Raw genomic sequence first — 27,436 nt, forward strand, 5'->3', positions numbered from 1 at the left:
CACTTATGACTTTTCTTTTGAAAATAACTGTGATGCAAAGTGATTATCATTCTTTGCACTATTTAAGCAATTGCATCCAGATTACAAATGAATGATTTCTAGTGGAAAATAATGGGGAACAATCTTCTTCAGACAGTTATATCAATCTGAGATGGTAGCAAATTTGTCAAAAAACCGACAAATTAAGTTGGTCCATGCCACTTCACCTACTGCTCACTCTTACACTGCCCCTCGTGCCTCTTCCCCTCCGAGCCTCCATCATCTATACTATCATATTTAGGAGTCACTTAGACAGGTACATGGATAGCATAGGTTTGGAGGGTTAGGGGCCAAGCATGGGCAGGTGGGACTAGTGTAGATGGAGCATGTTGGTCGGTGTTGGCAAGTTGCACCGATCTCATCACCTCTGGAGATTTCCCTTCCTCAGCCTTCAATCTGATATTTTCCTAAGCCAAAATCCCCAGCAAAGACCAAAATCCCCAGCAAAGAGGCTTGTGAAACACTGATAACTCCGATGGGCAGACCATGTTATTTGTATGCTCAAATCTAGACTGCCAAAGTACTCTGCTCTGAACCGTGGCTCTAGCCAAAAGACTATCAGGTGGACAGGGCAATTGATTCAAGATGTTCTCTAAGCCTCCTTGGCGTGCAGGTACAGCAGGCAGTGAAGAAAGCTAATGGCATGTTGGCCTTCATAACGAAAGGATTTCAGTATAGGAGTAAGGAGATTCTTCTGCAGTTGTATAGGGCCCTGGTGAGACCGCATCTGGAGTATTGTGTACAGTTTTGGTCTCCTAATTTGAGGAAGGACATCCTTGTAATTGAGGCAGTGCAGCGTAGGTTCACAAGATTGATCCCTGGGATGGCAGGACTGTCATATGAGGAAAGATTGAAAAGATTAGGCTTGTATTCACTGGAGTTTAGAAGGATGAGAAGGGATCTTATAGAGACATATAAAATTATAAAAGGACTGGACAAGCTAGATGCAGGAAAAATGTTCCCAATGTTGGGGAAGTCCAGAACCAGGGGCCACAGTCTAAGAATAAAGAGGAGGCCATTTAAAACTGAGGTGAGAAGAAAAAATTTCACCCAGAGAGTTGTGAATTTGTGGAATTCTCTGCCACAGAGGGCAGTGGAGGCAAAATCACTGGATGTATTTAAGAGAGAATTAGATAGAGCTCTAGGGGCAAGTGGAATCAAGGGATATGGGGAGAAGGCAGGCACGGGTTACTGATTGTGGATGATCAGCCATGATCACAATGAATGGCGGTGCTGGCTCGAAGGGCTGAATGGCCTCCTCCTGCACCTATTTTCTATGTTTTTATGTAATATGGAGTCCCCACTTGGTGCATGACTACTCCAATTGGAGAAGATGCATTTTGGATGATGGCATTGAGATCCTCCAGTCATGAGCATAAAGAAGCCAGTAATAATGGCAGAAAGGGCTCACCATTGCACAAACCACCTAGGAGCTTACATTGTTAAGCATCTCCTGCCCCACCTGTGTCAGAGTCTGGCCTGATCAGTCATTTAAAGAACTACTACATAACGGGACTACCAAAGAAGTTGTACACTCTCTGAACCTTTACTCCACTTAAAAGGGTTACACTAAAAGTTATTTTTTGGATTTCAAGATCATTCTTTGATGAATTTTTTTATCTGCTTCAAATGTCAAAATAAATATAATCATGAATGAAAATCCACAAGATGGCAGCAGAGAAGCAAACTTATTTTTCACTTATTCTGAAGCATAAAACCACTTCACAATTTATTCACAGGAGCTGATGCCCATGCCTTGTAAGTAGTTACAGGCACTGTTTGCTTCTATGAAGGTCAGCAAGTCAGAATAGACGTATGCTTACACTTCTAATGTGCTAGATGCAATCCAAAAATCTCCCTCCCTTTGCAGCAAGACCCTGAAATCCCTCCAGGTAGTCCAGGAGTCACCAACATTTGTCAGCGCACCATGGGACAGCAAGGACAAAGTGGAAGCAACTTCTTAAGAAAGGAATTGTTTTTCAAAAATGTACATTTGACTGAATTGCACTGAATTTTTTTCCCAAATGTCTGCCAACAAAATTGTTTCTTTTGTCTACTCATTTTATAATGGATTAAAATTGTCGCTAATTTTCCTGTAATTTTTGTGCACATAGGGAATGGGTGGCGATCCTTCTCATAGTTTCTGTCCTCTCAGAAGTTAATTGTGTCTGAAATATTAATTTTATCAGAGAGAGGTTGAGGAGACTAGGACTCTATTCCATTGAATGCAGTAGGATGAGGGGTGATCTTTGAGGTGTACAAGATCATGAGAGGAATAGATAGGGTAAATGCACAGTCTTTTACCAGAGTAGGTGAATCAAGAACCATAGGTTTATGGTGAGGGGGAGAAAGATTTAATAGAATCTGAGAGGCATTTTTTTTAATACTCAAAGGTGGTAGATATATGGAACGAGCTGCTGGAAGAGGAAGTTGCAGCAGGTACTATCACAATGTTTAAGACACATTTAGACAGTACATGGATAGGATAGGTTTAGGGGCATATGGGCCAAAGGCAGACAGATGGGACTAGTGCAGATGGGACATGTTGGTCGGTATGGACAAGTTGGGCTGAAGGGCCCGTTTCCACGCTGGATGACTTTATGAAGGGTTTCAGATGAAATATTATAATGAAAAATATTGCAACAAAGTCCTGAAGTTATTTTCAATGTGTTTGCTGCGGCTCGTAGCACTAAGCTGGTCCCCCACATGCAAGTCAGGACTGTTCTCAATGATGGATTTGAGACGGAATGCCATTCCACACTGTCGCTGAAATCTGCATGGAATCCTAAACGTGAGTTGCTGGGGAATTTACCTCTCCAATCTTACACCAGATAGGCCTGACCCAACCTGAAGAAATGTGTAATTGAGTTGGTTAATGTGTTTAATTATTTCATTTATAAAAATGAAGTGATTAATTTTTTTAAATGATTAATTCATTGTAATAGTTACCCAAGGTCTCTGAATAGTAGATACATTCAAAATCTTTTAAATGACAATCTTGGCTTTGACAGAAGACAAAAATTTCATTCACTGATTTGCCTCCCATAAAAGGGTGTCAGGGTTTTCCAGTGGGAAGCCCTGGACTCTTACTTGCCTCGCGAGCATTGTAACAACTCATTGGAAATCTCCAGGGCACAGAGAGTTGGCTTAATATCCCGCAAACATGTGGGTAAATGGATATTGTGGGTGATCAGTCAAATTTGGCTTGATTTGGTCTAATAAATCAATATCATAAAGGAAAGAGATTTTTCAAAGTAATTTTATCTTCATGTCCTTTTATCTCCCTCTTCCAAATCTGAGAGCAGAAAATGGATACATTGATTTTCCCAACAAAAAAACTGGTCACTGGTCTGAAGAAGGGTCTTGACCCGAGACGTCACCCATTCCTTCTCTCCAGAGATGCTGCCTGTCCCGCTGAGTTACTCCAGCATTTGTGTATCTCTTCGGTATATAACCAGCATCTGCAGTTCCTTCCTACACACTGGTCATGTAAAGATACCCTGACTACACATACGCCAATACAGAAGTGAATCAAGAAATTACCGTATTTGCACTGCTAAAAAAATTATGGGCCTCTTGAAGCAACATTTCTCGATCCTTCATGAGGAGCCAGAACTCCTCACACATCGGCTTCAGTTTCTGATTTAGAAATGCCATCTGTTCATTTTCTGTGACCTCTGCATTAAGCATCATCTCATTGGCCTCAGTTGTCAATCTTTCAACTACAGAGGTGAATTCCTGTAATAAAATGTTTAAGATTCTTTAACATCATTAATTTTCTAAGGCTGCTGGGTTAATACTTGTTAAATTCATATGCTGTAATACAGAGCAAAGTGTATATAAAAAAAGTAATTGTTGTGAAACAGTTACATTGTGCAGTACTTCTGATAAACCTTATAAATCATCCTAAAAATAAAGGAGCAGCTAGTTGGCCAATTTAGCCCCTGCTAGCTTTCCGAGTATGTCCATCAGTCCTCTGACTCCATTTATTTGCCTCTAACCTATTTTCACTCACATGCCCATCAACTCCCCCACCCTGTACATGAGGGGTAATGTAGTGAATTAACTTAGCAATCAGCACGTCATTGCGATGCGAGAGGAAACTGGGACACCTGGGGGAAACTCATGGAGTCACAGGGAGTACATATAACTACACAGGCAGCAACAGAGGTCAGGATTGAAATTGGGTTGCTGGAGCTATGAGGCAGCAGCACCACCTGCTGCACCGCTGATTTGCTCATTAATGTAACCCTCTCCAACTTTCTCACTTTCCATCTTCATGCCAATTAGTATATGTTCCACTCTCCTGTTGCATCTGTCATGGGATACTGGGATTAGCAGATAACTCAATACTGATCTCTGTGGCATTCCACTAGTAATAAGCTATGTTCTCTGCTTATTAGAGAGAATAATAAGCATTATATTATATATTATATACAATAATAATATTGTTTATTAATCAATAATAATTGGTTATTGATTAATCAACTGTTTATTATTGATTGACAAGCAGCAATAAATTTCTACTTATGCGAACATGTTATCTGACAACCATGAGCCTTTGATTTATGTAATCATCTTTAGTGATATACATCAACTGGAAGGTCCCAAACCAAAGTGTCATCTGTCCATTTCCCTCCATTGATCTTTCCTGACCCACTAAGTTCCTCCAGTATTTTCTTTTTAGCCCTTTTATCTATCCTGTGTGTTATTTCCTCAAAAAACTCTACTGGATTTGTAAAATGTGATTTTGCTTTCATTAAAACAATGTTGACCTTGCCTTATCATACGGAGCATTCGTTACCATATTGTCATTAATGAATTTGTATTGAATTGAATGATGCAGCATGGAACAGGCACTTTGGCCTACCGAGTTAATACTGACCATCGATCACCCATTCACACTAGTTCTTTGTTATCCCATTTTTGCATCCACTCTCTGTACACTGGGGATAATTTACAGAGGACAATTAACCAGTGGGAGTAAACTGGTATACCTGCATGGAAACTCACACAGTCACAGTGAGAACATCCAAACACCATGCAGAAAGCAACCACGGTCAGGATTGAACCCGAGTCACTGGCACTGTGAAGCAATGGCTCTACCATCTGCGCCACTGTGCCATCCCTCACATTCGCGTCAACTAATAGCAGGTTACCTATCTATAGATTATTGTCGATGCTCCTATGTCTTTCTTGAGTAGCATCATGCTGGAAACCAATATGTTGATGGGACTTCGAAAGTATGTGAAGAACCCTCTTAATATATTTATTGTTGGAAAATCCTTTCCCACAAGCAGGTTAGAAGGCAGCTTGTGAGGACTTGAGTACTTAATGGCAGCCCTTTCTGCTGCTGCTATATATCCACTTGCTTTCACGAATACACTCCAGGATGCATAAGGAATAGGTGGACACAAAACTAAAGTGAAAATTAGATGTCAATAACACAAGTTATTGGTGACAAACCTTTCCCAAGGTAGCCTGTTGCCCTGAAGTGAAATCTGGCAGTTAGCAAAATTACAATTTACACTGAAATCAAGTTCACATTTCTTAATATTATGTATTCACCAAAATACTTATAAAGAATGACTGATTTTTTTCTATATTGGGTAAATATTTTATGTTTGAGCAAATATACTCAGGAAAGCATCTACTTAGTAAGCTCCATCAAACTTGCAGATTAATTCCATTTTGTCCTTCACAAAAAATAAATAATGAAAACACAACAACCTTTTTCAAGCTCCATTTAACAATGTTCGAGATTTACTGTCTAAATAAATGCTTTAAGAACATGCATATTTCATTTCACGGGTGTCTTGGTCTAAAAAGCCTTTGAAATATTGTATTTCAGTACTACTCCGTGCCAAGGAGATGATAGGCATTAAATGTTGTTCTGGAGAGTATCCACGTACCTTGGCTCTCCTCTCAAGCACCTGGTGCTCTTGGAGCAGCTGTTCATTTTCAGTCAGGGAGGAGCCCAGTTGTTCATTCTGTAAATACGTCTCACCATAGTGCTGGAACCACTGTATCACCTTCATCAATTACAGGAAATAAGACTGTGAAATACATAGATTATAAGGCACAGCACAGCACAGACAAATTACATTCATAACATACAATGAATTCCTGCCTATGTAGCAAAACTAGCAGTCAAGGCAGTTCTGACTTCAACAAACACACCAGATATTAATGGATAATTATTGAAATAAAAACATTAGTCTTAATGGGCTGATTACAACTGCAATTTTTAAATGAAATAGGAAACTGAATGATTTGAAAGTCAATTTAATTTTCCTAATTTTAAATTAAATTAAACATTCCCTTTAATTCTCAAGACTGCAAGAAGAGAAAATGCTCATTTATGTTTAAGTCAAGTAATAATGAATCCAATTTATTTTCCAAATTGGCAAGGTGAACTACAAATATTTAATGTATTTTCTCAGTTGCAAAACTGAGATTAAATGACAACATTTAATTAGTTTTTGAAACGGACATAATTTTAAGATCAGGAGGAAAGTCAACCAATCTGATGGGATAACGAGATTTTTATGTGAAATTACATCTGTAATTCTTTCCAAAATCAGATCAACCGGCCTCAGCAGTTATAACCCATTCGCAATGATATCATGAAAGTGATTTTTATAAGAATTAATTTTCAGAATGCAGACATCAGGAGCATTTATTGTCCCCTCTGAAAAATATGTACCCGAAAGTTACTCTTGTTCACCATTTCTAATTTGATAATATTGTACAATCGTCAAAAGCAAGAAGTTAAATGCAGCTAATTTAACCAATTAATATTTCCCTTAAAAGAAAACAACCAAGACCTTCAGCAAGTTTCCTCTGGTTCATGATTAAATTTGCAGCATGCTGGTAAAAAATATAAATTGCGCCCTCACCTCATCTACCTGCTGCTCCCACTGATACATTTGCAGTATCTGCTCCAGACTGCACCGCTGGTAATGAGATTGCTCCTCCAATTGTCTCCTCCTGTCCTGCAGCATTTCCATTAGATTCTCAATTTTCATGCGGCTGCTCTGAGCCCCATGAATTAATTCAGAATTTATTTTAGATCCAGGTGCCTTAAACTCTTTGATAATGGTGACAAGTTCTTGACTTTTGTTAAGAAGAACCATTGAGTTTGTTAAAAGAACTACAACAAAAGTAAATTGCTCAGAATCAGGTCACGGTACATCTTGCATATAAAACAGTAAACATTTTATATATTTCCAAAATTATTCTTACAGGAAGATTGCTTGTGGGAGATTTCAAATAACAGTTGAAGTATGTGTAGAATGTATATTATTCTGATCAATTCTTCCTCAGTGTCTGTTATTTGGCCTTATTTTTCTCTATTCTATCATGTAATTTATTCCTGGCTTTTTCAAGGTTTTCCTTTAAAACCTCCGTTACTCCAAAAGGAAGGGAGTGATAGAATAATTTACATCTTTCCCTGCCATTAATGATGTTTTATAAACGATCAAGAAGATATACATTTATGTAGAGTGACTGAACAACAAACCACCCTGCCTCTCAGCTCTCAAAATTGGAATGCCCCTTCAAATGATTAGTTCAGTTTAGTTTATTGTTGTCCTGTGTACCAAAGTACAGTGAAAAACATTTGTTGCATGCTATCCAGTTAAAGAAAAGACTATACATTATTATAACCAAGCCATCCACAGGGTACAGATGAAGGATAAAGGGTACAACATTTGGTGCATCAGCTTTGAACCACAAGAATCAATATTGGTTCTATGTTACTAGAACTCTCTGTTTCTAATTCCAATGATTTCTCAATGTATTGCTCAGTCTCTCTGCTCAATGCTAGTCACTTCTTTTTGGACCCAGTTCTTGAAGTTTTTTCAAAACTTAATAATTCTGGGATCGTACTAGTGAATTGGAAAAAAACCCAAACATGATTCCCTTGGTCAAGAAAGGAGGAAGCCAAAAGTTGGGAAACTACAGTCTAGTTAGGTTAACATCTATTGCTGTTGAGATACAAGAGTTAGTAATGAAAGAACTGGCTAATCACTCTGGAAAGTTGAATTTAGTCAAACCAAGTCAGCATGGCTTCAAGAAAGGTAACTTGCTTGAGTTTTATGAGTACATAACAAGCAGAGTGGATGGAGGAGAATCTGTAGATATGATGTATTTGGGCTTCCAAAAGACATTTGACAAGGTGTCAATGGTGCCAAAAGGTTGGTGCACAAGTTAAGAGTTTATGGAATTGAAGGAAGTGTGTTGGCATGGATTGAAATTGTTTGTCACACAGAAAACAGAGGGGTAGTATAAATGTGTCATTTTCAGGTTGGATGTGACTCCTGAAGTCTTCCGTTGGGATCAATTCCTATGATGATGAACATTTGACAGCCTGTATTCGCTGGAGTTTAGAAGAATGAGGGGGGACCTCATTGAAACGTACAGAATAGTGAAAGGCTTGGATGGAGAGGATGTTTCCACTAGTGGGAGAGTCTAGGACAACAGGTCATAGCCTCGGTATTAAAGGACGTTCTTTTAGGAAGGAGATGAGGAGGAATTATTTTTAGTCAGAGGGTGGTGAATCTGTGGAATTCTTTGCCACAGAAGGCTGTGGAATCAGTCAGTAGATATATTTAAGGCAGAGATGGATAGATTCTTGATTAGTATGGGTGTCAGAGGTTATGGGGAGAAGGCAGGAGACTGGGGTTAGGAGGTAGAGATAGATCAGCAATGATTGAATGGCAAAGTAGACTTGATGGGCTGAATGGCCGAATTCTACTCCTATCACTTATGATCAATTCCAAGCCCTCAATTACTTACTATTTATTTGAATGACTGGGAAGAGTGGGCAGGGTGCAAGGTAACCAAGTTGCTGACAACTTAATTAGATGGAAGGGCAAGTTGTAATGAGGATATTGTGACAATGCAATGGATTATAAATAGATTGAGTGAGCGGCAATATGTTTGCAATTGGAATTTAACATGGGAAAGTGTGAAGTCTTGCACTTTGGTAAAAGGAATCAAAAGGCAGATTATTATCTAAATGGGAAAAAAACACTACAAAGGAGTGAATAACAAAGAGATCTAGAATGAATCACAAGAGGTTAGCAGGCAAGAACAGCAAGTATTTAAGAAGACAAGTGGCATATTCCCCTTTAGTGCATTGCATTTGGAGATCAGAAACAGCAAAGTATTGTTATAATTTTACAGGGTGTTAGCAAGGCCACACGTGGAGAACTGCTTACTGTTCTGATGTCCTTACCTTTGTAAGGATATGGTTGCATTAAAGGGTATTGCAAAGGAGACTCATGAAAGAAGAAAGCTAATTGCTGAGATTAATTTTTTTTTAAAACAAAGTGCCGGAGGAACTCAATGGATCAGGCAGCATCAGGGGGGGACATTTTTGGTCGGGATCCTTTTTCAGACTGATGTAGTGGGGAGGAAATTTCTAGAAAAGAGTGGTGGATGGGGCAAAGCCTAGCAAGTGATAGGTGGATGCAGGAGAGGGGTATGATTGGCAGATGTGTGGAGTAAGTGGCAAAGGCTAGAGGTGCCAAGGAGATAAAAGAGTGTTTGACAAGGGAAGAGAAGGAGGTATGAAATGTAATGCTGGCCAAAGGGATATGGGTGGAAGTGGGCAGGTGAAGGGCAAGAGGAAGGGAAATATAGGACTTGGGGGTGGGAGATAAGCGTATGGAGGAGGGGAAAGGAGTAGGGCCACTGGAGTAGTGGGAGATGGTGGGAGAAATGTGTGGACTGGGGTGAAGTGGGTAGGGAAAAGAGAGGAGGGGGAGGGGATGGGGCAACAACTTGAAACAGTAGAATTCCATGTTCATGCCATAAGTTTCCCAAGCAGAATATGAGGTGTTGTTCTTCCAGTTTGCGTGTTGCCTCACACTGGCAATGGATGAGGACAAGGACAGAAAGGTGAGTAATGAGAATGAAGGGGAGCTAAAATGGTGAGAAACTGGGAGCTCCAGCAGGCTTTGGTGGACAGAGCACAATCGTTATTCGAAACCTTCACCAAGTCTACACTTGGTCTCGCCGATGTGACGGAGGCCACACGGGGAACGCTGAATGCAATAGATGAGATTGAAAGATATTGCTGTGAAGCTCTGCCTTATCTGAAAGGACTGTTGGAGTCACTGTAAGGAAGTGAGAGAGGAGGTTTGGGGACCGCTGTTGTATCTCATCTGGTTGCAAGGGAAAGTGCCTGGGGAGAGGGCGTTTTGGGTGGAAAGGGATGAGTGAACCAAAGAGTGGCAGAGGGAGTGGTCTCGGTGGGAAACAGAAAGGGTTGGGGACTGGAAGATGTGAGCGGTGCGTGGTCAGGTTACTGACAGATGACTGACCTGCAACAATAACATTATTTCTTGTTGCACAAATGCTGCCTGATCTATTGAATAGTTTGAACAGTCTGCTCTTTTATCTCAAACTTGCAACATTTGCAATAATTTACTCCTGTTTCCTAATTCTTCTGCTTTACTTAGTTGTTTCTTGCACACAGTTGAAATAATTTGTAGAAGTGTATCACAGGTTTGCAATTCATCTCCTTCCCAAAATTGCAGTAGAATAAAATTTGATTCAACTACTTACCTTTCTTAACATGTTGATGATGATGAAGAAGTTGCTTTAACGATTCCAGGTCCTCAAGTAACTGAGCACTGTTCAGAAAATCTTCAGCTTCATCAATTTTTATAGCAAACTGAAAGGTATACGTTTTATTTGAGTGGAATCAACCTTATTTTCAAAGACATCATTTATCAATGTAACATTGTGTTAATCTAACAATAAACTTTAAATTTATGATCTTAAGTTTGCTTTTATAATTCGAAATCACATTTCATGACACATTACTGACCTCCAAAGCATGATCAAAGAATTCAGAAGCCAATTTTAAAAGTTTCTTGCGATTTTCAAGCAGTTGGTTTAGAGCTGCCCAGTTCTCTCCCAGGGTTTTTCCCATCTCATCATACAATTGACTCTGGTCTTTATGGGCCTCTGCTGTTTTGTCAGCTTCATGAAGCAAATCCTTAACACCTTCTTCATGCGCCTATTACAGACAAAACAGAATAACAAATGTTTGTAATCAGTTAAAATTGAAAACAATTTCAGTATCCCACTTTTCCAAACTAGCTTGGTTATGATTTTTGATTTTTCTCTCCCCAAACATTGCTTCTGACTGGGATGTGAATTAGCCTCATTTTGAGAAAAGGTAGATATTTACTTCCTTGAGCAAATTAATTGAATCAAGCATACACTCAGTTATAACAAGTCTATATGCATGTTACAGGGCTGGTATTTATTTATTATCATCGCACCTTTATGTCTCTACTACATTATATATGTGCCAAGGTTCTTTATCAAGGCCTTGACACGATTTGGTACGGAATTGACCAGATTCAGGCAGTTTCTAAGGATTTTTTAACTTGATACTACGGCTGAATTATGGCCTCAATAAGTTTCTAACTTATTTTAAGCATTCCAGAATCTGTATTTTTTTTAACTGTATTTTATCATTCAGCCACAGAGTTAGCTTTGTAATTAATTTGTAGTTGGTGAGTCAATTATAAAAGACGAAATTGCTGAGCATTTGGATAGCAGTAACAGGATCATTCTGAGTCAGCATGGATTTACGAAGGGGAAATCATGCTTGACAAATCTACTGGAATTTTTTGAGGATGTAACTAGGAAAATTGACAGGGGAGAGTCAGTGGATGTGGTGTACCTCGACTTTCAGAAAGCCTTCGACAAGGTCCCACATAGGAGATTAGTAGGCAAAATTAGAGCACATGGTATTGGGGGTAGGGTGCTGACATGGATAGAAAATTGGTTGACAGACAGAAAGCAAAGAGTGGGGATAAATGGGTCCCTTTCGGAATGGCAGGCAGTGACCAGTGGGGTACCGCAAGGTTCGGTGCTGGGACCCCAGCTATTTACGATATACATTAATGACTTAGACGAAGGGATTAAAAGTACCATTAGCAAATTTGCAGATGATACTAAGCTGGGGGGTAGTGTGAATTGTGAGGAAGATGCAATAAGGCTGCAGGGTGACTTGGACAGGTTGTGTGAATGGGCGAATACATGGCAGATGCAGTTTAATGTAGATAAGTGTGAGGTTATTCACTTTGGAAGTAAGAATAGAAAGGCAGATTATTATCTGAATGGTGTCAAGTTAGGAAGAGGGGATGTTCAACGAGATCTGGGTGTCCTAGTGCATCAGTCACTGAAAGGAAGCATGCAGGTACAGCAGGCTGTGAAGAAAGCCAATGGAATGTTGGCCTTCATAACAAGAGGAGTTGAGTATAGGAGCAAAGAGGTCCTTCTACAGTTGTACCGGGCCCTGGTGAGACCGCACCTGGAGTACTGTGTGCAGTTTTGGTCTCCAAATTTGAGGAAGAATATTCTTGCTATTGAGGGCGTGCAGCGTAGGTTCACTAGATTAATTCCCGGAATGGCGGGACTGTCGTATGTTGAAAGGTTGGAGCAATTAGGCTTGTATACACTGGAATTTAGAAGGATGAGGGGAGATCTTATTGAAACATATAAGATAATTAGGGGATTGGGCACATTAGAGGCAGGAAACATGTTCCCAATGTTGGGGGAGTCCAGAACAAGGGGCCACAGTTTAAGAATAAGGGGTAGGCCATTTAGAACGGAGATGAGGAAGAACTTTTTCAGTCAGAGACTGGTGAAGGTGTGGAATTCTCTGCCTCAGAAGGTAGTGGAGGCCAGTTCGTTGGATGCTTTCAAGAGAGAGCTGGATAGAGCTCTTAAGGATAGCGGAGTGAGGGGGTATGGGGAGAGGGCAGGAACGGGGTACTGATTGAGAGTGATCAGCCATGATCGCATTGAATGGCGGTGCTGGCTCGAAGGGCTGAATGGCCTACTCCTGCACCTATTGTCTATTGTCTATAATAACCATTCAACAGAAAATGTGAGAAACAAATCACCAGGATATAGAGAAAGTATAGGGGAAAAAAAATAAAAAGGACATTTTGCAACAAGGTGGAAGGCAGAAGGAATTATTCCAAAACAGAAGAGGGTGCTATTGAGACAAATATGGAAACAAGAGATTCATGAGAGATGATGCAAATAGTAAAAGTGGAATTGTCATTTGAAATTGTTGAATCCAATATTGAGTCCTAAGGTGTAAGGTATATTTCATAATTCGATGCTTAAATTAAGTTTTGATGAAACTGTATAAGCAAAACAAAGGCCAAAGAAAGAGTGTGACAGTTATTGAGAAGCAAAATAACAGGCGACTTGCAATTTACCACCCAATTTCATACTAATATCCTTTACAAGCACTATTTCATTGAAATGCTATTAATAAAAGCATCAAAAAAATGATTCCCTCTTCCCAGCTTTCAATTTCTTTTTGTCTGCTGATAAGTGCCCCCCAGGGCTCTTGTAACAGTTTCCACTACAACTGGAGGCATAAAACTACGACACTATACCAGATTGATCAAATGATCTCTGCAAATGTTTACATTTGAGCAAGACCTCTGACTAAAGCTGGGAGCCTCAGAAAGCTACGTGTGGTAATGTCGTGGACTAGATATCAAGAGGTTCAGAGCTCAGATTTTCAGAGAAAAAATAACTGAAATATATTGCCATAATGGACAAGAATAATGTGTAATTTTCTATTAAAGGGCAAATGTACCAGTTTAACTTGTATCTAGTTCTTTCCCATATCTAGTTCTTTCCCACATTAAATACCAATTAAGCATGAAGAATGCAATTTGTCAGCCCAGTAATTTTCTCTGCCTACAAAAAAAATGACTAACTAGAACTATTCCAGGCAACAAATGGGGTAAATTTTAGTCGAGTGACTTAAATTCTCATATTCACTGCAAGTTCAGTTTTCAATTAATTTAAGACATAGATTTATTTATGGAAGCTTTCATTATGGCAACCACCAATAAACAAAGGGACTGTGAAACATCATCAGTTATGATTTCTACAAACAAAAATTTATATTAAGCATAACAAAAGTTATGATTCATAAATTAAAAGCTTTGCAGTAGTCACAGACCTATTACTGTATAATTTTGAAGTTCTCACAGCTCTTAAATTGCACCAACATTCATTCAGCCCCCACTTCTGCAAGTAACAAGGAACCTCAGCGTTACAGTGACCAAAGTTTTTAAAGAATGCTGGTGTTCCAGTTCTTTGTGAATAGTTACATTTTACCAGGAACTAAACAATGAATAACTGGTATTGTCTCTGTTTGGTTGGAGAAAAAGGGGGGAGGGAGGGGGGGGGGAGGCAGGGGGAGGGAGGGTGAGGAGGGGGGAGGGGGGAGGGGGGAGGGGGGAGGGGGAGGGGATGGTGCTGCACCAATGCAGGAAAGGTTTGGGCCCAACGGGTACACTTGGTCTAGTAAAATATAATTGTCTGCTTTCCTGACTTGATATTCACAAGAGGTTTAAAAAATAAATAGGTCTTAAGAACAATGTCAAATATAACTGTGTGGTGCCAGTCGTGTTGGTTGAGTTTGTTGCACTTTCATCTTTGAATCATGTAGTTTTGGGTTTAAATTACTTCAGCAACCTTAAGTTTGTCATTTGACTCTAGAATATTACCTTGTCCAAGTTGGCTTCTGACAGGTAGGTTATTAATGTAAGGCATGCACATCTACAACCTTGTGTAGATATAAAGAGATCTTGTGATACTCTTTGGAAATTGATTAGGGACAGACATTGCTGAAATTTACACCCAATCACCTTCGAGACAATAAACAGATTACCAAGAGATCCATTCCGTGTTCGCTTCCTATGTTACAAAAGCAAATCCACTCAAAAATTACTTAGTTGGTGATGACCATTTTTTCTCCAGGACATCCTGGACCCTTGCACCAGGGAGGCATGTGGTATGTTGTCTCCCTGGTGTCAGGGTTGAGGATGTCTAAGTGTGGCTGAAGAATATTCATAAGGGGGAGGGTGAGTAGCCAGAGGTAGATGTGCACATTAGCATAAACGGCATAGCTAAGAGAAGGGATGAGGTCCTGCAAGGAGCGAGGCAGGACCTCAAGGGTAGGATAGTGTTCTGCACAACAGGGAAGTGTTGCACCTGAACTGTTGGGGCCAATATCCTTGTGGATAGGTTTGCTAGTGCTACTCAGAAGAGTTTAAACTAGATTGGCAGGAGGACTGGATCAAATGCAATAATGAGGAAGTGGGAGGCTGGAAGATGATACAGGAGTCAATGACTGCAAGTTCAGAGGACTGGATGGGCAGGGGCACGGCAGCGAGCGATGAAAGACGTTTGGATTGTAATTGAGTTTGGGTTGATTAAATCAGATATCAGATTATATTATCTGATTTAATTGGATAGCATGCAAAACATAGCTTTTCACTGTACCTCAATACACGTGACAATAATGAACGAAAACCTAAAGATGACATTACTGAGCGAGCTTCCAGTGAGGTGATATGGATGGAGCTGAGAAACAAAGAGAATGACCACCCTGTTGGGAGTATACTACAGGGTTCCAAGTAGACAATGGGCATTAGAGGAACAAATATGCCAGTAGATTAGAGACAGCTGCAAGACCAATAGAGTTGTCATCGTGGGGGATTTTAATTTTCCCAATATAGACTGAGACTGTCAGAGTGTGAAGAGCTTACATGGGGTGGAATTTGTCAAGTGTGTTCACGAAGGTTTCCTGAGGCAGTATGTTAAAGACCCTACAAGGGAAAGAGCAAAGCTTGATTTACTCTTCAGGAATTGGGCTGGACTAATAAATGTCAGTGGGCGAGCCTTTTAGGACCAACCGCCACAGTTCTATGAGCTTTCAAATAGTTATGTTACAGTGTACAAGAAATTAGTGAGGTCTTGCTTGTAATATTGTGTTCAGTTTTGGACATCTTGGTATAGCAAAGATGCCATTAAGCTGGAAAGAGTGCAGAGATGATTTACAAGGATGTTGCAAGGTCTTAAGGGCCAGGGCTATTGGAAGAGGATGAGTAGGCTAGGACGTTATCCCTGGGAGTGCAAGAGGCTGACAGGTGATCACATTAGGGTGTATAAAATCAAGAGGAGAATAGATGGGATGAATGCCCAGGATCTTTTGCTCAGGGTAGGGGAATCAAGAAATAAAGGGCACAGATTTCTGGTGAGAGGGGAAAGATTTAGAACAGAGAACACAGTAAAGAACAGCACAGCTCTACAATGTCCAAGCCGAATATGACTAATCTCCTTGGTCTACACATGATCCATATCCTTCCATTCCCTGCATATCCATGTGCCTGGCAAATGATGTTTAAATGTCCCTATCACACCTGCCTCCACCACCACCGGTGGTAACACATTCCAGGAACCCACCAATCACTGTGTAAAAAACCTGATCCATACATCTCCTTTGAACTTGTCACCATAAAGCTGTGCACTCCAGCCTTAGATATTTCCACCCTGGAAAAACGGTTGTCTGTCTGTCTACCCTATCTATGCCTCTCGTATTACTTCTATCAGGTTTTCCCTCAACCTCCAATGTTTCAGAGAAAACAATCCAAGCTTATCCAACTTATTACTAATGCCCTCTTATTACTAATTATTACTTATTACTAATGCCCTCTAATCATTTCTGGCAAACATTTTCTGCATCCTCCCCAAAGCCTCCACATTCTTCTTGTACGTTGAGGCCAGAGCTGCATATAATATTCCAAATGCAGCCGAACCAACGTCCTAGAAAACTGTAATATAACTTTACATGTTGCAGCTTAACAGGAACAAACTATACTAAAAATCAGGTGGGCTGAGGAATGGTTGATTGGTCCACAAACTTACTACATTTGGTGAGGTCTACAAACTTACTACATCTACATTTATGTTCAAGCCGTTTCTACATATCACAACCAACAAAGTTCCCAGCACAGATGCCTACTGAACAACTGGTCCCAACATCCGTGTGGCTTCTTTAATAGGAACCTGAGGGGCATCATTTTCCACACAGAGAGTGGTGAGTATTTGGAACAAGTTGCCAAAAGCAGTGGTTGAGGCAGGTACAGTAGTGACATTTAAAAAATATTTGGACAGGTACACGGATAGAAAAGGTATAGACGGAATTGGGCCAGGTGTGGGCAAATGGGACTGGCTTCGATGGAGTATCTTGTTTGGCATGGACAACTTGGGCCGAATGGCCTGTTTCTGTGCTCTATGACTCTAGGTCAGGCAGCATCTGCATTGCTTTATTGAAAAGACATAGAAAAGACAATAAAATGCAATGTAAACAGAATTTTGTGATGAATGGAAAGGTTATCGATAGAAATTAGATAGTTGGATGATTTCCACTGTTACAAAGCAGGCCTTAAGAGGGAATGTATTTATTTCTTCTTTGGGATGTTAATGTTGAAGGATCATCAGCTTAAAATGATTGACGAGAAATAAATATGCAGTAGAATTTTTTTATCCATTATTTCTAAGAACTTGGATTATTATTTTGCTACAGGGTGTGTTAAAGACAGTTATAATTGCATATGCTAAGAGAAAACAAGTTAATACTTGAAATGGAAGAAGATGGGTTATGTGGAGAATGAGTGAAGGTGGGTAATGGATTTGATTTCATGAATGCGATAAAGCACTTTAATTAACTGGGAGTAAAATGGGAGTAATATGTTCTAAACTGGGAGTAATATAGACAATAGACAATAGGTGCAGGAGTAGGCCATTCGGCCTTTCGAGCCAGCACCGCCATTCAATGTGATCATGGCTGATCATTCTCAATCAGTACCCCGTTCCTGCCTTCACCCCGTACCCCATGACTCCGCTATCCTTAAGAGCTCTATCTAGCCCTCTCTTGAATGCATTCAGAGAATTGGCCTAAACTGCCTTTTGAGGCAGAGAATTCCACAGATTCACAACTCTCTGACTGAAAAAGTGTTTCCTCATCTCCATTCTAAATGGCCCACCCCTTATTCTTAAACTGTGGCCCCTGGTTCTGGACTCCCCCAACATTGGGAACATGTTTCCTGCCTCTAACGTGTCCAACCCCTTAATAATCATATGTTTCGATAAGATCCTCTCTCAACCTTCTAAATTCCAGTGTATACCAGCCTAGTCACTCCAGTCTTTCAACATACGACAGTCCCGCCATTCCGGGAATTAACCTAGTAAACCTACGCTGCACGCCCTCAATAGCAAGAATATCCTTCCTCAAATTTGGAGACCAAAACTGCACACAGTACTCCAGGTGCGGTCTCACTAGGACCCTGTACAACTGCAGAAGGACCTCTTTGCTCCTATACTCAACTCCTCTTGTTATGAAGGCAAACATTCCATTGGCTTTCTTCACTGTCTGCTGTACCTGCATGCTTCCTTTCAGTGACTGATGCACTAGGACACCCAGATCTTGTTGTATGTCCCCTTTGTCATATGTTCTAAAAGCACTATTCTTGCTCCGAAAGACACTGAAAATATTTTTACTAGTTACTTTTGTTCTTTAGTCAGAGGGTGGTGAATCTGTGAAATTCGTTGCCCCAGAAGGCTGTGGAGGTCGCCGGTGGATATTTTTAAAACAGAGATAGACTCTTGATTAGTACAGGTGTCAGAGGTTATAATAATAATAATAATAATCCATTTATTTTATATAGCGCCTTATCACATGCTCAAAGCGCTTTACAAAAACAATTAACATAGAAACAAACAGACAAACTATCCTGACGGAAAAGCGGCTAATACTCAACGCCAGCGTCCTCTCACGTCAGGGTCCGGCAGTAGACATTAAAAAGCACAAGACACTCAGATATAATTTTTTACACAAAACAGCCATCACAGTGATTGCTCTAGGCATACCCTCACTGTGATGGAAGGCAAAGTCTTTTCTCCTCCTCATTCTTCTCCCGCGGTGCCACGAGGTGATCTAGGCTCCCAACTTTTTGAAGGAGGTTATGGCAGGAGAATGGGGTTCGGAGGGTGAGAGAGATCAGCCATGGTTGAATGGCAGAGTAGACTTGATGGGCCGACTGGCCTAATTCTACTCCTATCCCTTATGATCTTGTTACAAAATGCCACAGCAAAACGGAAAGCCAACACTCTGCTGTCCTCTGGCATCATTTGCAATACTTCATCTGCATTAAGAAATTAGAAGTCTGAAATTACTCCATGATAGACTATAAACATTTAAGTTTTAATATTCATGCTTGTGTCTGCAGGTAATGGGAGCCATTACCTGATTTAAAATATCAAATTAAAATCTTTCTACATAAACATAGCACAAAAAGTAAGGAAATTTGTGTTTGGTAGATTATTTCTTTGTTGTAACAATGCTTCTTGGCAATAAATCTTATACCGTTGGAAAGCCTGTTTATTTCCCTTTTAAATGGTGCCACATTTGTAAGGAACATGCATTTGTGGGATGAGCAGCAGAGCTGAGTATATGGGTTGCGCCCATGAAAAATTTGCCAAATCTTCTCTGCCAATGCCAAACAGCTTATTCTGCTGTTGCTATTGACTCTTGTTTTGAGCTTCTGGTACCCCCAGGTGCTGACAATCAGGTGCCTGATTGGCACCTGATTGGCAGCATCTGTGAGCATGGGCCCTGCTACAGTGGTCAGTAGGTGTCTGCTCCAAGAATCGGCATGCCACGTTTGACTGATCTGGATAGGGCCCGTGCGATAGGGCAACTTCAAGCGGGTGGTTCCGCAAAACCATGTTGCGGCATTATTTGGAGTGAGCCCTAGTACCATCTCCAAAGTGAAGGCCAAGTTCCATATAACGGGGATGTCAGAGACAGGCCGCGAAGTGGGCGTCCCAAGAAGACGACACCCGAAGAAGACCGTTTCCTCACCCTGTCAGCACTTAGGAACCGTAGGCTGTCTTCTACAGATTTGCAGTCAAGGTTTGCAGGACGATATGGCCTACGGCTCTCTGCCCAGACAATTCGGAACAGACTGCACGCAGCCGATCTCCGGTCTCATAGGGCTGCCAGGAGGCCTGCCATGACTGCCCTTCACCGTCAGGCCCATTTGCGCTGGTGTCGGCAACACATGCACTGGAACCTGAACATATGGAGGAACGTTATGTTCAGCGATGAGTCCAGATTCTGCCTACGGCAGTTGGATCATAGGGTCAAAGTGTGGAGAAGACGCGGAGAACGCTATGCTGATTGCTGCACCGATAGAGTAACATATTTTGGTGGAGGCAGTGTGATGGTGTGGGGCGGCATCTCCCTCACTGGAAAAACGAGGCTTGTCATCATTGGAGGCAATCTCAATGCAGAGAGATATCGAGATGAGATTCTGCAACCAGTGGCAATCCCATATCTCCACAGTCTGGGACCGAACTCTATCCTCCAAGATGACAATGCTCGCCCCCACAGAGCAGGGTTTCTCAGAGACTACCTCCAGAATTTGGGAGTGGAGAGGATGGAATGGCCTGCCAGCAGTCCTGACCTCAACCCCATTGAACACTTGTGGGATCAGCTTGGGCGTGCTGTTCGTGCCAGAGTGACCAACACAACCACGTTGGCTGACTTGCGACAAATGCTGGTTGAAGAATGGGATGCCATCCCACAACAGTGTGTGACCAGGCTGGTGACCAGCATGAGGAGGAGGTGCCAGGCTGTTGTGGCTGTGTATGGTTCTTCCACACGCTACTGAGGCTCCTGTTTATTAAATGAATAAATTGTTAAATTGCCAATATGTCTTGTTTCTTCAGACTTCAATCATCCAATCCACCAAACAACACCGAACAAGAGTCAATGGCAGAATAAGCTGTTTGGCATTGGCAGAGAAGATTTGGCAGATTTTTCATGGGCGCAACCCACATACTCAGCTCTGCTGCTCATCCCACAAATGCATGTTCCTTACAAATGTGGCACCATTTAAAAGGGAAATAAACAGGCTTTCCAACGGTATAAGATTTATTGCCAAGAAGCATTGTTACAACAAAGAAATAATCTACCAAACACAAATTTCCTTACTTTTTGTGCTATGTTTTAGTTAAAGGGGAATGTCTTGCATTCACCCATTGATATCAGCAAAAGTGAAATGTAGGTTACTCTTAAAAGTCATTGTTGTTTATTTAGTCGAAAATATTGATCCCACGTGTGGAATCATTTTTGAAGCTTTTATTTTATTGCAAACAATAAAGGGAAATCAAATATCAGCAAAACTGCAAACTTTGATTGCTTTGCTGTTTGCTGTAATAGGGGCCAGTTCAACATAAAATGTTGATGGTGTTTTTGCTTAGCTTCCATCTGCCCACAGTTTATTGGCTGATACTGTAATGCAAAGTGTAAGAAATGAACTGGAGCCTTCAGCTATATTTCAAATCACTGTGTTTTATTTTTCTGTTAAAAAAGTTAATTAAACACAAAATCACAAAATGGTGCAACCTAATTTCACGTAAAATTTTAGTTTAGAGATACAGTGCGGAAACAGGCCCTTCAGCCCACCAAGTCCGCACCAACCAGCGATCCCTGCACATTAACACTACCCTACACAAAACTGGGGACAATTTCACATTTATACTAAGCCAATTAACCTGTACCTTTTGGAGGAAACCAAAGATCTTGGAGAAACCCCACGTGATCACGGGGTACAGACAACATCCCTAATAAGGATCGAACCTGGGTCGCTGGCGCTGTAAGACAGTCGCTTAACCGCTATGCCACCATGCCACCCTTGATAAATTTATTGATAAATAAAAATCACTGTATAATTATAATGCCCAAAGATTTAATTCTGACTGAAGATATTCATCTTAAGGTTTTTTTTAAAACACTTGCGTTATTTTTTTGCTTAAATCTATAATAGAAAAATAATTAATAAATACTTTTGTAATATAGCTTGTTTCAGTTTCATTCATTAGTAGTTTAAGATCTGGTGTCTGAAAAACGTGAGAATGACTTCCCCTTTCAAGCCATAATAAAAGGAACTGATCTGATTTGAACATAGTCCTTTAGTGGCAGCTTTTACTGCATTAATATACATTAATAATTTAGATGAAGGGATTAAAAGTATCATTAGCAAATTTGCGGATGACACAAAATTGGGTGGCAGTGTGAACTGTGGAGAGGATGCTATGAGGATGCAGGATGATTTGGACAGGTTGTGTGAGTGGGCAGATGCATTACAGATGCAGTTTAATGTGGATAAATGTGAGGTTATCCACTTTAGTGGTAAGAACAGGAAGGCAGATTATAATCTGAATGGTGTCAAGTTGGGGAAAGGGGACGTACAATGAGATCTGGGTGTCCTTGTTCATCAGTCACTTAAAGTTAGCATGCAGGTACCCCAGGCAGTGAAGAAAGCTAATGGCATGTTGGCCTTTATGACAAGAGGAGTTGAGTATAGGAGCAAAAAGTTTCTGCAGTTGGACCCAAGTGAGACCACACCTGGAGTACTGTGTGCAGTTTTGGTCTCCAAATTTGAGGAAGGATATTCTTTCTATTGAGGGCGTGCAGCGTAGGTTCACTAGGTTAATTCCCGAAATGGCGGGACTGTCGTATGTTGAAAAACTGGAGCGACTAGGCTTGCATATGTTGGAATTTAGAAGGATGAGAGGAGATCTTATTGAAACATATAAGGGATTGGACACATTAGAGGCAGGAAACATGTTCCCAATGTTGGGGGAGTCCGGAACCAGGGGCCACAGTTTAAGAATAACGGGTAGGCCATTTAGAACGGAGATGAGGAAAAACTTTTTCAGTCAGAGAATTGTAAATCTGTGGAATTCTCTGCCTCAGAAGGCGGTGGAGGCCAATTATCTGGATGCTTTTAAGAGAGAGCTGGATAGAGCTCTTAAAGATAGCGTTGTTAGGGGGTATGGGGACAAGGCAGGAATGGGGTACTGATTGAGAATGATCAGCCATGATCACATTGAATGGCGGTGCTGGCTCGAAGGGTTGAATGGCCTACTCCTGCACCTATTGTCTATTGTGATAACGAGTGAAACACAGTCTTTACTGTGAATTTTGGGGAGAGAAAGAAAAATACTGCTGCGGTATGGATCATTTTTGCAATTTGGGCAAGGATTGAAACTTGTCAGAGCCACAAATTTTCTCCTCCATTTTGCCCCAACAGTCGGTGGCAAAATCTATCAAGGGAGCAGCTATTATGCATCAACATGAATGTTGTGCTTAAATGATACAGATCATATGCCAAACAAGGAGATGTATATATATTTTTAAAGATTGCCATTTAATTATGGATCTTCTGACCAATTTTCAAAAATAAAAATTTCTGGGATTAAATGGTGCTAAAGGGTTATCTTTCTGAAGCAATGTTTATTGGTCCAGCTACACTGGTCCTCCTCTTAGGAAATTAGGCTGGACAATTGGCTGATGTGCCAGTCGGGACTTTGTGACCCGTGACCAAAATTCTATTAATTTCAAGATAATTATGGAAAAAGATAGGACAAAGAGTTTAAATTCTAAATTGAGGCAAGACTAATTTTGATAGCATTAGACAGGATGTTGCAAATGCTGATTTGGAGAGGCATATAGCAGGTAAAAGGATTCCTGCAATGTGGCAGGCTTTTAAAAGTGAGATAGGGTGAGTTCAGGGTGAATGTGGTCTTGATAGAGTTAAGGGCAAGGCAAATCAGATTAGTGAACTCTGGATGATGAGGGATATTGAGACGCTGGTCATGAAAAAGAAGGGAGGCATATATCAACAATGGGAACCTGGGATCAAGCAAGCATTGGGGTTGTAGAAGTGTACTGAGGGAGGAACTTAGGAGGGCAAAAAGGAGATAAGAGATACTCATCGCAGATAAGGTAAAGGGGAAAATTAAAAGATTCTATGCATATTAATAACAAAAAGGTAACCAGGGAGTGAATAGTCCCCTTAAAGATTACTCTACAGTGGAGCCACAGGAGATAAATGAGGTCTTAAATGAATACATTTCATCTCTATTTACTGTGGAGGAGGACATGAAAATTAGTGAGTTCAGGGAACAGAACAGTGATTTCCTGTAGCATTTTGACATTACTAAGAAGGAAGTGCTGTAATTGTGTACGAAGGAGGAAGTCTTGTAATGATTAAAGCTGGATAAATCCCCAGGGTGTATCCGAGGATGTTGTGGAAACAGTGGAGGAGATTGGTGGGATCCCAGCAAATATACACCGATGAGCCAAAACATAATGACTACTGACAGGTGAAGTGAATAACATTGATTATCTTGTTACAATGACACCTGTCAAGGGGTGGGATATATTAGGCAGCAAGTGAACAGACAGTTCTTGAAGTTGATGTGTTGGATGCAGGAGAAATGAGCAGGAGTAAAGACCTGAGCGGCTTTGACAAGGGCCAAATTGTTATGGTCAGACGACTGGGTCAGAGTATCTCTGAAATGGCAAGGCTTGTGGGGTGCTCCCGGTCAGCAGTGGTGAGTACCTACCGACAGTGGTCCGAGGAGGGACAAACCACAAACCGGCGACAGGGTGTTGGGCTCTCAAGGCTCATTGATGCGCGAGGGTAACGAAGGCTATCCTGTCTGGTCTGAACTGACAGAAGGTCTACTGTGGCACGCCACAGAAAATTTTAATGGTGGTCACGGGAAGAATGTGTCACAATACACAGCGCATCGGACCCTGCTGTGTATGGGGCTGCACACGGAGGACCAACAGCATATTAGGCAGGTGGTCATAATGTTTTGGCTCATCAGGTCATAATGTTTTGGCCCATCGGTGTATTTGTTTCTTTGTTAGCCACTGGTGCGGTTCAAGAAGACTGGAGAATGGCTAATATTTAAGAATAGCTGCCAGGATAAGCCAAGAAACTCAGGCCAGTGACCTTTACATCAGTGGTGGGAATGTTACTGGAAGAAATTCTGATAAGCAGCATTTATTTGCATTTGGAAAGACAGAGGTTGATTATGGAGTGTCAGCATGATTTTGTTTGTGGGAGATCATGTCCCACAAATTTGGTTGAGTTTATTGAGGAGATGACTGAGAGAATTGATGAAGGCAGGACAGTTAAATTAGACTACATGGATTTTAGCAAGCTGTTTAAAAAAGCTGATCCAGAACACATGGGGTCCACGATGAGATAACAAATGTCACATGATTCCACCTATTACTTGCCAGGCTTTGTCCTGTCCCAGTTTATTTTCCACCCCTCCCACCACAATCAGCGTAAAGAAGGTTAAAATATTTGATATTCATTTTTTCCATCATAGAATAAATAACTTCACAATTTCCCACAATATATCCCATCCACCATTTGTTTGCCCACAACTTTAACCTGCCAATGTTTATTTATAAACCCACTAAATCTTTCTCACAGCTCACACCCAACCCTTAAACATTACTCTGTAATTTCATCCAAATCATCAACACAGATTGTAAATGGCTGAGAGCCCAGTGGTGATCCATGTAACTACGTGCCAATCTGAAAAAAACTTATTTATTCTATTTCTGGCATTCAATCAATACTCCTACTCTGCTAATGTATCTCCCCTAATCCATATGCACTTATTTTGTGTAACAAACCTTCGGTGTAGCACGTTACCAATAGCTTTTTGAAATGGAGACAATCTACGTGCATGTTAAAACAATCTGAATTTACTTAGGGTTAATCTTCCTCTCTAATAGTAGAATGACTGCCACAATGCAATGGTGAACAAAAAAATAGTCTATCTCCTGTGATGGAGACTGTGAGATCAAGAAAGGGGAGGGAGGTGTCGGAGATGGTCCAAGTGAATTTTCTGAGTGCAGGATGGAAATTGGTGGTGAAGTTGATGAAATGACACGCCTCGTTGTTTCAAGTAAAAATGAATTAAATTTAGCACTAATTTTTCAGAAATTTCATGTCCAACTTCAATCTATATTAGTTTCAAGGGACACACAGAATCAGAGTCAGACAGCGTGGAAACTTCAGCCAACTTACCCACGCCAATCAACATGCCCCATCTAAACTAGTCCTACCCACCTGCATTTGGCCATAAATATCATTCTAAACCTATCTTATCCAGGTACCTCCCCAAACGTTTCTTAGATGTTGTGATAGTACCTGCCTCAACTACCTCCTCTGGCAGCTTGTTCCATACACCTACCACACTTTGTGTAAAAATGTTGACCCTCAGGTTCGTATTAAATCATTCCCCCCCTCACCTTAAACCTATGTCCTCTTGTTCTTCATTCCCCTACTCTGGGTAGAAAACTATGTACAGTTACCCCATTTATTCCTTTCATGATCTTGTACACCTCTATAAGATCACTTCTCATCCTCCTACCCACCAAGGAATAAAGTCCTAGCCTGCTCAACCTCTCCCTATAACTCAGGCCCTCAAGTCCTGGCAACATCCTCATAAAACTTTTCTTAACCCTTTCAAGCATAACAACATCTTTCGTATAACAGGGTGACCAAAACTGAACACAATCCACTAAATATGACTTCACCAATGTATTGTACAACCATTACACAACCTCCCAACTTCTATACTCAAAACCCAATCTCTTCTTAACTATTCATGAAATTCCAGTGAGCAATCGGGCTCTGAAAAAGACCAAATCTTAAATTCACCACAATTCGGTGGAAGTTTTATCCTCAAATGGCAGAAATATCTTTGATATAGTTGGCTGAGTAAAGGATACACAGAGGATATGAGACCAGGGATAGGGATACCTGGCAAAGAACACAATTGCCTGCCTGATCAATGCTCTCTTACTAACCTTACGATTTCCAACTGAACTCAATTCTGGTAGAACTACTCTGATCATCGCCTCCAGATTTTTACTTCCCTTATCTGTATTTGCATCAGAAAAGTCATTGGTACAACTAAATGAAACACTGGAGCAGCTTTTTCCATGAGTTTTTGTTTTCTCTCATACAATTGCATGAGCGTGTATTTTTTTGTTTCAACAATTCATACAGATTTGGCTTTAAAGTGAACATTGTATGGAACAAAGTACACAGGCTAACCTTCCTATTTGTGTGATATGAATCTTGCCAATCTGAGCATGCTGCGTTCCTTACCTTTAGTTTAACCAGAAGTATTTCATGTTCGTTCAGCAATTTCTTGGTTTCATCCAGATTACTGCCAATTTCAAGGAGATTTGGTTTTGATTCAACAAGCTGAAGTTCCACACATGTTCCAGACTGAAATGCAAAGATTAATTATTTGACTAGAAATTAGGATTATACCTTAAATTGTTGATTTGCAGTTAATCAAACTGTAATTCGCATTTGCGAAACACTTAAGATTTAAACTTTGAGAAGGTCATTTAATATAAAAGCATGCAGAATTTTATGTGAGTAGCCAGTTAAATGTAACAAAGATTAAGTCCCTATATCAAAGTACAATAGCAGTACACCACAGTTAACTTTAGAAAGAGAAAACTTGCCTTTAGTATAGCTACTACAATTCTTGAGTCTCCTGTTTGGACAGCTACTGTACTAACAGTCGTTGCTGAAGGTCGACCTCCAGAATCACTTTCACTGGACATATCTGCAACTTCACAATTCAT

At 40.7% G+C, this 27,436-nt stretch overlaps 1 protein-coding gene across 1 annotated transcript in view; it reads right to left on the reverse strand.

The window, feature by feature from the left end:
• Nucleotides 1-27,436, reverse strand: part of ccdc141 (coiled-coil domain containing 141) — an 85,180-nt gene extending 57,744 nt beyond the window's left edge. The window contains exons 1-7 of the mRNA XM_078404561.1: nucleotides 27,314-27,436; nucleotides 26,946-27,068; nucleotides 10,880-11,071; nucleotides 10,615-10,723; nucleotides 6,939-7,192; nucleotides 5,952-6,071; nucleotides 3,583-3,777 (exon numbers count right to left, since the gene is read on the reverse strand). Coding sequence (XP_078260687.1) covers nucleotides 3,583-3,777; nucleotides 5,952-6,071; nucleotides 6,939-7,192; nucleotides 10,615-10,723; nucleotides 10,880-11,071; nucleotides 26,946-27,068; nucleotides 27,314-27,436 — 1,116 coding nt within the window. The remainder of the gene's footprint in view (nucleotides 1-3,582; nucleotides 3,778-5,951; nucleotides 6,072-6,938; nucleotides 7,193-10,614; nucleotides 10,724-10,879; nucleotides 11,072-26,945; nucleotides 27,069-27,313) is intronic.

This window comes from Rhinoraja longicauda, chromosome 8 (genome assembly GCF_053455715.1).
Source record: "Rhinoraja longicauda isolate Sanriku21f chromosome 8, sRhiLon1.1, whole genome shotgun sequence".
NCBI classification, from domain to species: domain Eukaryota; kingdom Metazoa; phylum Chordata; class Chondrichthyes; order Rajiformes; family Arhynchobatidae; genus Rhinoraja; species Rhinoraja longicauda.